General features: G+C 42.9%; 1 protein-coding gene across 1 annotated transcript in view; it reads left to right on the top strand.

The window, feature by feature from the left end:
- The window catches only part of CFAP58 (cilia and flagella associated protein 58), a 123424-nt gene extending 110957 nt beyond the window's left edge, over window positions 1-12467 (top strand). Inside the window, exons 16-18 of the mRNA XM_089680826.1 lie at window positions 2653-2772; window positions 6585-6718; window positions 12273-12467. Coding sequence (XP_089536952.1) covers window positions 2653-2772; window positions 6585-6718; window positions 12273-12393 — 375 coding nt within the window. The 3' untranslated portion in view covers window positions 12394-12467. The remainder of the gene's footprint in view (window positions 1-2652; window positions 2773-6584; window positions 6719-12272) is intronic.
- Window positions 12468-16573: the final 4106 nt, after the last annotated feature.

Raw genomic sequence — 16573 nt, 5'->3', positions numbered from 1 at the left:
GTGTCACTGACACCAATGATGGGGCACTATTCCTCCCACTGACACCTATGATGGGGCACTATTCCTCCCACACTGACAATAATGATGGGGCACTCTTACTCCCACACTAGCACCAATGATGGGGCACTATTCCTCCCACTGACACCAATGATGGGGCACTATTCCTCCCACTGATACCAATGATGGGGCACTATTACTCCCATACTAGCACCAATGATGGGGCACTATTCCTCCCACTGACACCAATGATGGGGCATTATTCCTCCCACTGACACCAATGATGGGGCACTATTCCTCCCACTGACACCAATGATGGGGCACTATTCCTCCTACTGATTCCTCCTACTGACACCAATGATGGGGCACTATTCCTTCCACACTGACACTAATGATGGGGCACTATTACGCCCATACTAACACCAATGATGGGGCACTATTCCTCCCACTGACACCAATGATGGGGCATTATTCCTCCCACTGACACCAATGATGGGGCACTATTCCTCCCACTGACACCAATGATGGGGCACTATTCCTCCTATTGATTCCTCCTACTGACACCAATGATGGGGCACTATTCCTTCCACGCTGACACTAATGATGGGGCACTATTACGCCCATACTAACACCAATGATGGGGCACTATTCCTCCCACTGACACCAAAGATGGGGGAAATATATGCACTCATTATCCACTTTTAATGTACAGAGAAGAAGAGGTGGGGCTCTAATAGGAAGAGGTGGAGCCTAAAGAGGAAAGGGGTGGAGTTTACAAATAAAGGAATGGATCTTAAGCAGGAATGGGTGGGCAAAATTTAGATAAGGGGGGGGGGTGTATGTGTGTGTCCGATATTAGTCTTGCCTAGGGCAGCACAAAACCAAAATCCACCACTGATGATAAATTGTGTATTTTACCGCACAACAGCATAACAGATGACTCACAGAGCTTTGTGTGACTCTATGCAGGCCAGTCAAGTTCCTCCACCCCAAACTCACTCATCCATGTGTTTATGGACCTTGCTTTGTGCACTGGTGCGCAGTCATGTTGGAACAGGAAGGGGCCATCCCCAAACTCTTCCCACAAGGTTGGGAACATGAAATTGTCCAAAATGTCTTGGTATGCTGAGGCCTTAAGATTTCCCTTCACTGGAACTAGGGGGCCAAGCCCAACCCCTGAAAAACATCCCCACACCAGAATCCCCCCTCCACCAAACTTTACACTTGGCACAATGCAGTCAGGCAAGTACTGTTCTTCTGGCAACCGCCAAACCCAGACACATCCATCGGATTGCCAAACAGAGAAGCGTGATTGATCACTCCAGAGAACACTTCTCCACTGCTCTAGAGTCCAGTGGCGGCGTACTTTACACCACGGCATCCGACGCTTTGCATTGCACTTGGTGATGTAAGGCTTGGATGCAGCTGCTCGGCCATGGAAACCCATTCCATGAAGCTCTCTACGCACCATTGTTGTGCTAATCTGAAGGCCATACCAAGTTTGGAGGTCTTTAGCTATTGACTCTGCAGACAGTTGGCGACTTCTGCGCACTGTGCGCTTCACTATATGCTGACCCCGCCCTGTCATGTGACGTGGCCTACCACTTGGTGGCTGAGTGGCTGTTGTTCCCAGTTGCTTCCACTTTGTTATAATCCCACTAACAGTTGAGCGTGGAATATTTAGTAGCCAGGAAATGTCACGGATGGACTTATTGCCCAGGTGGCAACCTATCACGGGACCACGCTTGGAGTCACTGAGCTCCTGAGAGCGACCCATTCTTTCACCAATGTTTGTAGAAGCTGTCTGCATGTCTAGGGGCTTGATTTTATTCACCTGTGTCCATGGAGGGGATTGGAACACCTGAATCCAATGATTTTGTGGGCTGGCCCAATACTTTTGGCAATATAGTGTATATATGCATATGCTGTGTAATGCAGGCCATAGATGGGGAGAAAAACGGCCGATTTTTCGTCCGAAAATAAAACCGGCCGATTATCTTATCGTTAGTGGACGATTTTGTCGGCCGTTTTTCGTGTATTTTGGACTTTCAGATTATCGGTGATGTTGGAAAATTTTCGAAAAACGCCCGACTTTATCCTCATTGATGGTCAAAAACGAACGATCGTTTTCCGAAAAAGGATCACAAAGGTCACAAAATGACATCATTTCCCGTTATAGGTTACTCATTAATCGGCCGATTTTCGTAATAATTGGTGGTCAGGTAAGTTTTTTAGACCGACCGATAGTTCGTTAATCGGCCGAAAATCTGCCGTTTTTCTCCCCATCTATGGCCTGCATAAGTATATGTGTATTGACTGTGTTAATTTTTATGGTTCTTTTGTAGCCCTGATGAAGAAAATGCAGATCCCTGAAATGTTTGGTTTGTTTTCTTTTATAAGTTTGATTCATAATCGACAACATTATACCTGAATCCTTATCATTAGGCGGGAGTAGCCATTCAAATTAAGTGTTGCACCTAATTTGTTCACTGCTAATAACTAGTCTGAGCTGACCATTTAGCTTTTATGGTGGCCAACCCATGCACAGGGCAAGGCAAGGTCTGGCTTGCTCATTGGAATTTTCTTGCTGCCCCTGCATGTTTATTTAAAATTATGAAAAAGCGATGATAATTTGTCATTCTTTTTATCTTCTAGGAGAAAGAAAAGCTCTATGTGGAGCTGAAGCTCATATTAGCACGACAACCAGGACCAGAAGCTGCTGAGCAACTGCAAATCTATCAGCAGACACTACGAGAAAAGACAAAACAACTAAAGGCAAGGAGTCGCTAGCATGTGCATGCCTATGTGTTACACCCCCTCACATGTATGGCTGTCAATTTTTCAGCTGCAAAAAATTGGAATACAAAATCCAGGTTTCAGTTGCAAAACAGCCACCGTGTGGTCCTTAACCACTTCCAGTCCGGACACTTTTACCCCCTTCCTGTCCGGGCCAATTTCAGCTTTCAGTGCTGTTGCACTTTGAATGACAATTGCGCGGTCATGCAACACTGTACCCATATGAATTTTTTAGCATTTTTTTTAGACAGATAAAACTTTATTTTGGTGGTATTTATTCACCACTGGGATTTTTATTTTTTTTTGCTATATAAATGAAAAAGTCCAAAAATTTGGAAAAAGTGTTTTTCTTATAACATTTTGCAAATAAATAATCTTTCTTCATAAATATTGGCCAAAATTTATTCAGCTATCTTTTTAGTAAAAAAAAATAACCCAAATTAGTTTATAACCAAAAATTATAATTTTTTACAATTTTGTTTTTACATTTTTATTTTATTTTTTTATATTATTATGTATGTTTTTTTGTTTTTTTTACATTCTGTTACCCTAGCAGTACAGTGTCACCATAGTGACACTGTATTACTTGTGGGGGGCAATGAAGATTTTTTATTTTTTACATTGATTGCTTTTACACCCATATAGGCTGTAAAAGCAATCATTTCTCCTTCTCTCTGGCTGCATTCTTCTAGTCATTGAGAAAAACTGTGTGAGCTGTGATTGGTCACAGCTTGTCACATGGTACATGGCTGTTGTGAATAGCCTTGTACCATTCGACCGCTGTGATCATTCACAGATTTCACACGTAGTAAGCAATGATGTCAGAGGTCCAGTACAGCAATTGGTGTTCCTCTGTGTCCGGAGGACACAGCGGGCACCGGATCGCGGTGCTGCGCTCTCCCAGGGAACGCGCACAGTCCAAAATTCTCTTTTGTTCCAGCATAACTGTGACCCTGTGTACAAAGTCAGCTCCATAAACACATGGTTTAATGAGAATGGTGTGAAAGAACTTGGGTGGACCTGCACCCTACCAGGTCTCCTCAATTAACATCAGTACTTGACTGCACAAATGTCCTTTTGGCTAAATGGGTAGATATTCCCACAGACACACTGAAATCTTGCGGAAAGCCTTCCCAGAAGAGTGGTGAAAAGGGAGACGATTCCATATTATTGCCCATGGTTTTGGAAGGGAATATCCAACAATCTCTTGTATGTGTGCTGGTCAGGTGTCTCCTACATTGGCTTTATAGTGGATTTAACTGTGAAGAGGGGTAAAAATTACAAACAGTGTTTGTTAATGTGAATACAAAAAGGATAACAGGCGCATGGTGTGTCAGTCCATGTACAGTCAGGTCCATAAATATTGGGACATCGACACAATTCTAACATTTTTGGCTCTATACACCACCACAATGGATTTGAAATGAAAAGAACAAGATGTGCTTTAACTGCAGACTGTCAGCTTTAATTTGAAGATATTTACATCCAAATCAGGTGAACGGTGTAGGAATTACAACAGTTTGCATATGTGCCTCCCACTTGTTAAGGGACCAAAAGTAATGGGACAATTGGCTTCTCAGCTGTTCCATGGCCAGGTGTGTGTTATTCCTTCATTATCCCAATTACAATGAGCAGATAAAAGGGCCAAAGTTCATTTCAAGTGTGCTATTTGCATTTGGAATCTGTTGCTGTCAACTCTCAAGATGAGATCCAAAGAGCTGGCACTATCAGTGAAGCAAGCCATCATTAGGCTGAAAAAACAAAACAAACCCATCAGAGAGATAGCAAAAACATTAGGCGTGGCCAAAACAACTGTTTGGAACATTCTCAAAAAGAAGGAACGCACCGGTGAGCTCAGCAACACCAAAACACCCGGAAGACCACGGAAAACAACTGTGTTGGATGACCGAAGAATTCTTTCCCTGGTGAAGAAAACACCCTTCACAACAGTTGGCCAGATCAAGAACACTCTCCAGGAGGTAGGTGTATGTGAGTCAAAGTCAACAATCAAGAGAAGACTTCACCAGAGTGAATACAGAGGGTTCACCACAAGATGTAAACCATTGGTGAGCCTCAAAAACAGGAAGGCCAGATTAGAGTTTGCCAAACGACATCTAAAAAAGCCTTCACAGTTCTGGAACAACATCCTATGGACAGATGAGACCAAGATCAACTTGTACCAGAGTGATGGGAAGAGAAGAGTATGGAGAAGGAAAGGAACTGCTCATGATCCTAAGCATACCACCTCATCAGTGAAGCATGGTGGTGGTAGTGTCATGGCGTGGGCATGTATGGCTGCCAATGGAACTGGTTCTCTTGTATTTATTGATTATGTGACTGCTGACAAAAGCAGCAGGATGAATTCTGAAGTGTTTCGGGCAATATTATCTGCTCCTATTCAGCCAAATGCTTCAGAACTCATTGGACGCTTCACAGTGCAGATGGACAATGACCCAAAGCATACTGCAAAAGCAACCAAAGAGTTTTTTAAGGGAAAGAAGTGGAATGTTATGCAATGACCAAGTCAATCACCTGACCTGAATCCGATTGAGCATGCATTTCACTTGCTGAAGACAAAACTGAAGGGAAAATGCCCCAAGAACAAGCAGGAACTGAAGACAGTTGCAGTAGAGGCCTGGCAGAGCATCACCAGGGATGAAACCCAGCGTCTGGTGATGTCTATGCGTTCCACACTTCAGGCTGTAATTGACTGCAAAGGATTTGCAACCAAGTATTAAAAAGTGAAAGTTTGATTTATGATTATTATTCTGTCCCATTACTTTTGGTCTCTTAACAAGTGGGAGGCACATATGCAAACTGTTGTAATTCCTACACCGTTCACCTGATTTGGATATAAATGCCCTCAAATTAAAGCTGACAGTCTGCAGTTAAAGCACATCTTGTTTGTTTCATTTCAAATCCATTGTGGTGGTGTATAGAGCCAAAAATGTTAGAATTGTGTTGATGTCCCAATATTTATGGACCTGACTGTATGTTTGATGAGTTCCAAATGGGCAGGGGTGAAGGTAGTCCAGTAGGCACTAAGGGCAAGCTGCGTAGGAGTGAAGCATAACTCTGCAGAAGGGAAACAAAGAAACACAGAGCCTCTAAGTGTGTACTGTGAAGGTATTTAAAAGAAAGATAAATAGTAACTCACATCTTAGAATTTAAAAACAGGCTCATGGTTAAAAGGGTGAGATGTCTGTAGCCAGATGTAGTTGTGTGTCTGATTCAGAGGGGAGATCGATTGAGTCCGTCAGCCTGCCTGATGAAAGAGCGCGCCTGGACTCATCTCGTCCAGCACATGATCAGAAACGCGTCGCATTTTGATGATGTCAGACGCCACATGTGCTGATCCCAGACATCTTGGAGACTCTGCCAGGCTCCACCATCCATGCTGCATATGCACAGCACCATCTGCTGGCAGACACCTTGGAGATTCCACCAGGCTTACCATCCATGTTGCACATGCACAGTACGACCTGCTGACAGACTCAATCGATCTCCCCTCTGGATCAGACACACAACTACATCTGGCTACAGACGTCTCACCCTCTTACCCATGAGCCTCTTTTTAAATTCTAAGATGTGAGTTACTATTTATCTTTCTTTTAAATACCTTCACAGTACACACTTATAGGCGCTGTATTTCTTTGTTTGTTAATGTGAAGCCTTCTTTACCCCACGTGTTGCGTCTTCATGGAGACCTATAATGATTTAGTGGCACCCTTCCTGTATAGTTACGGCCATCGAACTCACAAAGACTTTTCTCCTTTTTTACTTGCTTGTAGGCTCTGTCGTCAGAAGTGAACATGTACGAATCTCAGAGACAGGAATATAAGTATGAGATTGAAAGACTGGCCAATGAGCTGCAGAACGTGAAGAAGAAATATCTTGCCCAAAAACGCAAAGAGCAACAAGCCAGGTTATTTATTTATTTATTACAGGTTCTTATATAAAGCTGTCAATTTACATAGCACTTTACACATATATATTGTACATTCACATCAGCCCCTGACCTCAAGGAGCTTACAATCCAAGGTCCCTAACTCACATTCATACATACAGATACTAGGGTCAATTTAGACAGGAGTCAATCAACCTACTAGCCAGTCTTTGAAGCGTGGGAGTACCTGGAGGACACCCACGCAGGCACAGGGTGAACATGCAAACTCCAGGCAGGTAGTGTTGTATTTGGGATTCGAACCGACAATTCAAGTGCTGCTAGACGGGAGTGCTAACCACTTAGCGACTGTGCTGCTCATTGAGTCTCGTACTGTTCCCTTTATGAATACAACCTGCACTACTGGGAGATCACAAAGTGACAGGCTGAATCAAGGCTTTTCACACTAGATAATCCTCTCAAGTGGACCTATGCTTTGCCCAAGCAGGGGGAAGTAACAAGGTCACTTAAAGCAGAAACCTCTTTACACGTCCTTGTTGCTGATTTCCTACCTTCACTGAATATGTTATCCATCTTCTGGTCTACTTCACTCAGTAGTTGCTCTGAAATAGCCTATTCATTTTCAAATCAAACCATTAATTCTCTTTGGTTCCCTGTTTGTAAGACCAGTGGCTGCTATGTCTCCTATTCCCCCAGCCACCGGTCTTGGCAAATCTCTTCTGTAGTTCTTTCTCCAGGAAGCAGGGATGTCATTCAGCTCCACTTGCAGTGGTGGGCAGTCCGAGACTCTCAGACACATTCAACATGTACAGGCCTAGTGTGCCCGCCCACATTCACTACAATCTCCTGTGCTTGATGGGAACTGTAGTTTCCTTTTACTGCAGAGAGGGAGGAGAGGATATGATGTAATTCCTGCTGTTACACCTCCTCCTTGGCAGAACAGATGCTGTCTTGAATTGCAGAGACGAGTTTATGAAAATTCAATTAGACTTTTCTCCTAAATGGTAAGGATTTTCAAAATGTTATTAACCGTGTAGTGTTTTGTGTAGAGGGGTGTACTACGGGTTGATTTTTCGCCTATCCCAGAGTTCTTCTTTAAATGCTCTCCTACTCTCTTGCATTTCATCACTTTCCCTTTGCTGCCTGACCAGCCCTGGGGATCATGTGATTCACTCTTTCTTGTCATGCTTTGAAATTATGGGTGGAAGTTGGTTGAGATCTTGAGAATGTGAAAGATAGGGGTGTAGAGTGCGCTGACTTTTGCTTAGCAGCTTTCTGTTTGAGAAATTGTGTTCAAGTTTCCAAATGTTTCATACATAACCTATGTTAGGATGGATTTACATGGAAAAGTAATAGACAATATACAAGAGGCAATAACCTTTGAGCTATGGGCAGGTAGACGTGGCTGAGTTACAATCACCTGCCTGTAGCATCTATACTGTGCTTAGTGGCTTTCTTAATAGAAAGAGAACATCACACCATCAGTACAGAGTCTAAGATGATTTAATTACAGCAATGCAGCAACCCAGCGGGTATCAGGGATTATAAATGGTTGTCATTATAATTTATATTCTTTTAGCCCTGATGAAGGGGGCCCTTAGAACCCCCAAAAACATCTTGGATTGTTATGGTGAAATAAGCTTACTGGGACATTTCACCAACAACGCGACGCTCTCTTTCTACTGGACTCTTGGGGCTTGGCTTGATGCAGTCACATGGGGAGGGGGGCAGTAAAATAGTCATCAGTCCTAGGTACGTTCCACATAGCGTGAGCTTACACAGGACTTTCTCTCCTCCCTGTTGATGGCTGAGTGGTGCAAATATATTGACATATATTTGAAATGCTACAATTTTGGCCATATTCAATATATTTCTAAATATATTTCAATGTATATATATATATATATACACACACTGCATGTTGAAATGTGTTTTTATATATTACAAATTATATGAAAAATATTTTTAAAAATACATTTCAAATATACTGTATGTCTTTAAAAATACTAATCTACATTTTTGGAATGCATTTACAAATATATTTAAAAATATATGTTATATATATTTTGAAATCTATAAAAAATGCATTTCAACATGCAGTGTATATATATATATATATATATATATATATATATATATATCAATCAGGGGCGGACTGACAACTCATGGGGCCCTCGGGCAATAGGGGATCATGGGGCCCCTGTGTCCTTGCCCAAACTCAAAAAAGCCTATGAAAAAGGTACCAGGGGCATCTCATGGGGCCCCCTACTGACCCCGGGCCCTCGGGCAGTGCCCGAGCTTCCAAATGGTCAGTCCGCCCCTGATTTATATATATAAATCGCCAGGATTTCACACAAGGGTCACACTGCTAGTATGCATGTAGGGATGCCAAGCTGTGATTTCAGTGCTTCTTTTATAAAGTTTGAGGACTGATTATTCCATGGTGCCTGGGGCTACAGAGGTCAGTGAAGGCTTGTTATATATCTCATTTACTGCTTGATACAAATATGTAAATATCTGACTATCTGTAGCCTGGGCACAGGTTTACTTTAAGGCTAAGGAGGAGATTGATAATGAGCAGGAAACCTCTGTGTGACAGAGCCAGACTTTTCATTGAAAGAAGAAAGGAAATAACGGTCTACATACACATCTCTTTTTTTCTACCAATTTTGAAGACTCTTATTTTTTTTTTCATTAATATTTTATTAATTTTCCAATTTGAATTATTTCAACAACAATAAAAACAAGGTTCCTTGCCATTAAATATCATTTTCAGCATTTAAATACATATCCAAAATATACTTTTTATCCTTTCCCCCAACACATCCCAACATCCCTCCTCCATCTTATACGTCTGGTCTACCTTTTCTATCCAGTCCTTCATCTTTGGAATTGAAGACTCTTATTCTAGTAGGGAGGAAAATGTGCAATAGAGGTTGGGCAGATGTCTCCTTGACTATGATTTCAGGGAGAATTCTGCCAGTCAATGGTCACCTGTAGGCCAGTTATACATGGTCCAACAAAAGCAAGCAGTACATCTGATTTTACCCTTCGTTGAAAAAATTGGATTTCTTAGTAGTGTCATAACAGGAACTTTTAATAGGCAAAGCTGATTGAAATCACAAAAGGAGAATTTTTCTTTAAGAGTAATATAGGTGGTTTTGCCCCAGTTATGAATTAAAGTGGGTAACAGAGGTGGTTTTGCCCCAGTTATAAATTAAAGTGGGTAACAGAGGTGGTTTGCCCCAGTTATGAATTAAAGTGGGTAACAGAGATGGTTTTGCCCCAGTTATGAATTAAAGTGGGTAACAGAGATGGTTTTGCCCCAGTTATGAATTAAAGTGGGTAACAGAGGTGGATTTGCCCCAGTTATGAATTAAAGTGGGTAACAGAGGTGGTTTTGCCCCAGTTATGAATTAAAGTGGGTAATAGATGTGGTTTTGGTCCAGTAATGAATTAAAGTGGGTAACAGAGGTGGTTTTGCCCCGGTAATGAGTTATAGTGGGTAATAGAGGTGGTTTTGCCCCAGTAATGAATTAAAGTGGATAACAAAGGTGGTTTTGCCCCAGTTATGAATTAAAGTGGGTAACAGAAGTGGTTTGCCCCAGTTATGAATTAAAGTGGGTAATAGAGGTGGTTTTGTCCCAGTATGAAGTAAAGTGGAAGTCCAGGGTTCAAATACAAAAATAATGCCAATCTTCACTTACCATCTCTACGCTCCTGTGTGGTCCCTGACTTCCTGGGTGGGCCAACATTGACTTCAGGACAATGCTGTCCACTTCCTGGGAGCCCAGCCTGTCTTCTGAAGACCTCCCCAGGGGTGTGTCATCACCGACTGGGCTCACAGTACTCCAGGACTGAGTGGCGCTAACACATCATTACACGAGTGCCTCTCAGTCCCAGAAGTATGCTTGCTCACCACCACCGAAAGCAGGAGAAGAAGCTGCCATGACGTCACCAGACTGGCAAGAAAAAAGGTACTGTATGTGTTGGGTTTTAAAAAATTCAGCTTTAAGCAAGATCAAATTCACTCTGAGTCTTTTGTACTAACAAAACACACTTTTAACAATCGATGTTAAATAAATCCATTTCCCTGCCTCAACAGCAGTGAAACATCTGTTTACAAGAATCTTTGAATGCATAATTAGCGGAGATTAATGAACCTAAGGAAGCATATTGATAATGGGGCAAGTGTATTACGTCGCTGCAAGTGGGAGAAGTGGCTGCGGGGTAATGTCATTTATTCTTCTACTACAATGTAGAAGACATTTATGCTGTAATGGGTCAGGTTTGCTACACAAAACTGTAGTAAACGGGGTAACTGATCAGGGGCGTTTCTTCATTGTTACAATTTATGTTTCACTTCATCATATAAAAATCAAATCTCAAGGATGCAAGTCTAAGGGCTCATGTACACTGCAGCTGATAAACTCACGTTTAGGAGCTGTTCAGCGTTTTTTTCAGCAGCCCCTGAACTCTCCCTAATGTTTTCCTATGTGTCCATGTACACATCGTCGTTTACACTCCTTTACAGCAAGTTGAGTTTACAGTCGTTTTTTGAACGCAGAAAACATGCGTTCAGCAGTCGATTTTATCAGCGTTTCAAACGCTTGTAAATGTGGCAAAACGTGGCAAATCGCGTTTATAAGCGTTTGCGGTCGAAATTTGTTTTTTAACTCTTCCAGTTCCCGATGCTGTCCAGAGCCTTTTTTCATCATGAAAAATGCATGCAAAGCATTTCAGGGTACTCAAATGGACAAAACACTGAACACAGGATGTTCCTACTAAGCTTGTCACACATTGTAATGACCAATTCACACCTCAGACCTCTCCCACCCTTGGAAACAAAAGATATGTTAATGACCATTCACACCTCAAATTCCTCATGAAGACTCCCTGCCAGGTGACCTTAATGACTCCCTCCGCCAGACACCTTTCCCACCCTTGGAAACAAAAGAAATGTTAATGAGCAACTCAGACCTAATTAGCTCAACATATACTGCTGTCTCTGCTTCTACTCTCTGTATTTCTCTGAAACAGTCTGAAATAGTTAATAATTTACCACTTTTCAGTGCATTCTGTGCATTTGGGAGGTTCTCCTGTGCTTATCTTTCAAAAATGCTTCTAAACGCAAACGCGCATAAACGCGTTATGCAAACACGGCTAAACAGACGTTTTTTAACCTACGTTTTCCAGAGGTCAGTTTCCATCGTTCAGAAGTGTCCCGTGTACATGGGGCCTAAGGGCTAGTTCACACTGGTGTTGCTCTCTGAAGAACATTTGGCAGGTGGTGAGGAGGTGTCATATCTCCTCCTTACTGCCTGCTTTAACCCCTTGAGCCCCACACTTGTGTGCTGCAACCACATACATTACACATGGTTGCTGTGCGATTGTGGGAGGCCCCTATTCAGTTGAACTAGTGCCACCTGCTGAACATGACCAGCAGTGATCATTCTGGTTGCACCGCGATGCAAAGCTCTTGCAAATCTGAGAACTAGATTGTTCCCCTTTAATATGAATGTGTGGATGCACTTGTTTATTTGGGGTATTAACTCCGGTATCTTGTCTTGTTTAGGGAGAAGGAGAGAAGTATGATGGACACAGACACACAGTATCTTCAGCCACAAAGAACGGATGTGCCCCGCTTTACAGGAGGGGGTTTCCCGCTCAGCCACGCCCCCAGGGTTTCATCCTAAACTACCTTTTTCTGTTCTACATGTATTTTACTGTGTTCTTAAGAGCAATAAATATGATTAGTGTGGTAACTGTATATACATCTCACTTATATAGCCAAATACACTGCAGCAAAGGGTCTTCAAACTGTGGCCCTTTGCATGCCTTTATCCCTTGGGGCACTATTTCTTGCACTGACATTAACAATGGGGCATAATTCCTGCCACTGACACCAACAATGGGGCATAATTCCTGCCACTGACACCAACAATGGAGCATAAGTCCTTCCACTTTCACTAACTGTGGGGCTCTATACCTGCCACTGACACAAACAGTGGGGCACTATTTCTTCCACTGACAGCAACACTGGGGCACTATTCCTCCCACTGACACCAGTAGTGGAGCACTATTTCTCCTACTGACACCAACAATGGAGCATAAGTCCTTCCACTCTCACTAACTGTGGGGCTCTATACCTGCAACTGACACCAACGCTGGGACACTATTCCTCCCACTGACACCAGTAGTGGAGCACTATTTCTCCCACTGACCCCAACGCTGGGGCACTATTCCTCCCACTGACCCCAAAGATGGGACACTATTCCTGTCACTGACACCAATAATGGTACACTACTCCTCCCACTGATACCAATAATTGGATACTATTCTTCCCACTGACACCAACCATGGGACACTATTCCTCCCACTAACACCAATAATGGGACACTATTCCTCCCACTGACACCAATAATGGGACACTATTCCTCCCACTGACACCAACAATGGGACACTATTCCTCTCACCGACACCAATAATAGTACACTATTCCTCCCATTGACGCCAATGATGGGGCATTGTTACCAACACCAGGGCATTTTCTACTCCCACTGACTACAGCCCGGCCCTTCAGAAATCTGAAGAATAGTAAACCAGCCCCTTATTTAGAAAGTTTGGAGACCCCTGCACTACAGGATATAGTCAAATATTTGACTATCACGATCATGGACATCCGACCTTCACCATCAGGGACATCCCAATCCAAAACCAGGTATATAAAATCAAGCACCGCTCCACTAACAAACATTAGCATACAAAGACATTTTAGACAATTGTGCTCTTCCAGTTTAGGGTTTTCTGTCCCCTGTGCACAAAGCCAGCTCCATAAAGACTAGTGCGAGCTTGGGTTTGGTTTCAACCTAGAAGTTAACTGTCATTGATGGGCCAATGAGCTGCAGGTGGGAGATTCCAAGCCCAAAGCTGGCATACACAAAGGGACAGGGTAACTTGTGAGGGTTTTGACCTTATATAGGCACATGGCCATGATAGGTCATTGTTATTGGCCAAAATGGGGCCATGTGAATATATTTGGTCAATAATGTTATGAGCAGCACCGACCATTTGTATGCGTGAAGCTTCAGGAAGTTGGATCTCTCTCGCTTTTTGGCCCAGCAATGACAGCTAACTACTGAATTTAGACCCAAGCTCAAGACATGGTTTGACCAGTCTAAAGTGGAAGAACTTGAATGTCCTGCACAGATCCTTGCCTTCAACCCTACTAAACACCTTTGGGATGACTTGGAAAGCCAGTTGTGAACCAGGTCTTCTCATCCAGCATCAGAAATCACAAACCACTTGGGCGCTGGTAACCATAATAAGGCAATGTAGCTTGTTGAGGCTATGACCACAGCTGCTCAATTAACCATTGGACCGCTAGAACCAAACAGAATAGCACTAATAGTAACAATGTTGTCCAAGATAAAAAAGTATTATTATTGCTATACAGGATTTATATGGCGCCAACAGTTTGCTCAGCACTTTACAATATAACGGGAGACAATACAGCAACAATACAGTTCAATACAAGAGTGATAGGAGGGCCCTGCTCCTTGGAGCTTACAATCTAAGAGGGAGGGGCTAGTGGTACAAAAGGTAGTAACTGTTGGGGATGGACTGGTAGGAGGAGTAGAAGATTCCATTATTAGCTGAGGGCAGGATAGGCTTCCCTGAAGAGATAGGTTTTCAGAGATCGCCTAAAAGTGAGCAGAGTAGGCGATAGTCTGATAAATTGGGGTAGAGAGTTCCAGAGGATGGGGGAAGCTCTGGAGAAGTCCTGGAGATGAGCATGGGAGGAGGAAACAAGGGAGCTAGAGAGCAGGAGGTCATGGGAGGAGCGGAGAGGCCGGTTTGGGTGATATTTGAAGACAAGATTGGTGATGTAATTTGGGGCAGAGCATTTTATTATCCACTTAAAAGTTCATAAAAACATAAACCGATGTTCTGTATCCAATGCAGATCAAAGACAAAGTAAGTGGTATAGCCCATGTGTCATGTTGCTGGCAATAAAATTGGTTTACTACTGGAGATACAGAATGTGCTGGACCAGGGTACAGGAGGTGATGGAGACATCTTGTGGACCACTGTACATGGTGTGTAGGGTCACCAGCTGTGAGATGGTGGTGACACTCACTGTGACAGGATGCAGCCTCTGAGTGTCCCTGGAACTCCAACACCGGAAATGATGTCAGCGCTCACTGGAAGTGACGTCAAAGAAACACAGAAGCTGGAAGAGAATCGCTGATCATCTGACAGAAGAGCTAGGAGGCATGGGGCTGGACACAACTGGGTTTATTTACTAAAGCTGGAGAGTCCAAAATCAGACTCCCTTCTGCATAGAAACCAATCAGCTTCCAGGTTTCATTGCCAAAGCTTCATTGAACAAGCTGAGGTTAGAAGCTGATTGGTTTCTATGCAGAAGGGAGTCTGATTTTGGACTCTCCAGCTTTAGCAAATAAACCCCAACAGGTCCTGGTTGCTATGACATTGGTGTGTTTAATTCCTGCCTGTATGGTGGCTATGTTGGCTTTCAGGGTCTCCATGGAGGCCTAGCATAGTCACCCCGATGTGTGGGCTCCTGGTCAGGACTTCATCTTTACATGCCTAAATTATTAGATTATAAAAAAGGTTTTTCTCAACCAGGTTCTTAATATAAGTTAATGTAATAATCCATCTAAACAAAACTATAACTAAAAAAAACAGACTCAGACCACTACCCCACTAGTGAAGCCTAAATAGTCATGACACGTCAGATAGGGCGACCTAAGATCACATATTTTATTGAAAAACAACTCATAGTAAAATCTTTGGCCAAGGAATAATAATAATAAACTGGCCACAATGCCTCGTATATAGTAATACCAAATAATATGATAGGCTAATCAGTGGATCTGCTGAACAATTTAGCATCCATATGTAGTTTCAAGTGAAGGGTATAGAACATAATCTTCAATCAGACTATAAGCCTGTCAAGCAGGCCTCATGTACTGTGCAACTGCTAAACTGACATGTCTATATTTCCTGCATGTGCACTATAGACTTTCATTCTTTGCAATGGCTTACTACGTATTATTACAGTTGGGCTGAATTGTACAATATATTGCCATAAGTATTGGGCCAGCCCTCCAAATCATGTGATTCAGGTGTTCCAATCCCCTCCATGGCCACAGGTGTATAAAATCATCCCTTAGGCATGCAGACGGCTTCTACAAAAATTGGTGAAAGAATGGGTCACTCTCAGGAGCTCAGTGACTCCAAGCGTGGCCCCATGATAGGTGGCCACCTGAGCAATAAGTCCATCCGTGACATTTCCTGGCTACTAAATATTCCACGGTCAACTGTTAGTGGGATTATAACAAAGTGGATGCAACTGGGAACAGCAGCAACTCAGCCACCAAGTGGTAGGCCACGTCACATGACAGGGCGGGGTCAGCGCATGCTGAAGCACACAGTGAACAGAAGTCACCAACTGTCTGCAGAGTCAAAGACCTCCAAACTTCGTGTGTCCTTCAGATTAGCACAACAACAGTGTGTAGAGATCTTCATGGAATGGGTTTCCATGGCTGAGCAGCTGCATCCAAGCCTTCCATCACCAAGTGCAATGCAAAGGTACATATTCAGTGGTGTAAAGCAAAAAAAGGAAAATTGCCATCCAAGTTGATACGATAACCGTATCTAGATAGTATCTCCGACTCACTTTGAATATGTGTGGATTATAAACCTAAATATACTGGAACACAGAAAAAATGGCAGTTGACTAGTGCAAAACTGCCTAAAAAAGTGGTTAATTGAAATCCTATGCAGAGTAATATATCACTACAAAAGTGGATGCGATCACATAGATTGTGGAAAAGGTTGACATTGACAGGG

The sequence above is a fragment of the Staurois parvus genome, unplaced genomic scaffold (assembly GCF_062004578.1).
Source record: "Staurois parvus isolate SC_StPar_1 unplaced genomic scaffold, SC_StPar_1.0 ptg000250l, whole genome shotgun sequence".
Lineage (NCBI taxonomy): Eukaryota > Metazoa > Chordata > Amphibia > Anura > Ranidae > Staurois > Staurois parvus.
This window is presented reverse-complemented; position numbering and strand designations above follow the sequence as displayed.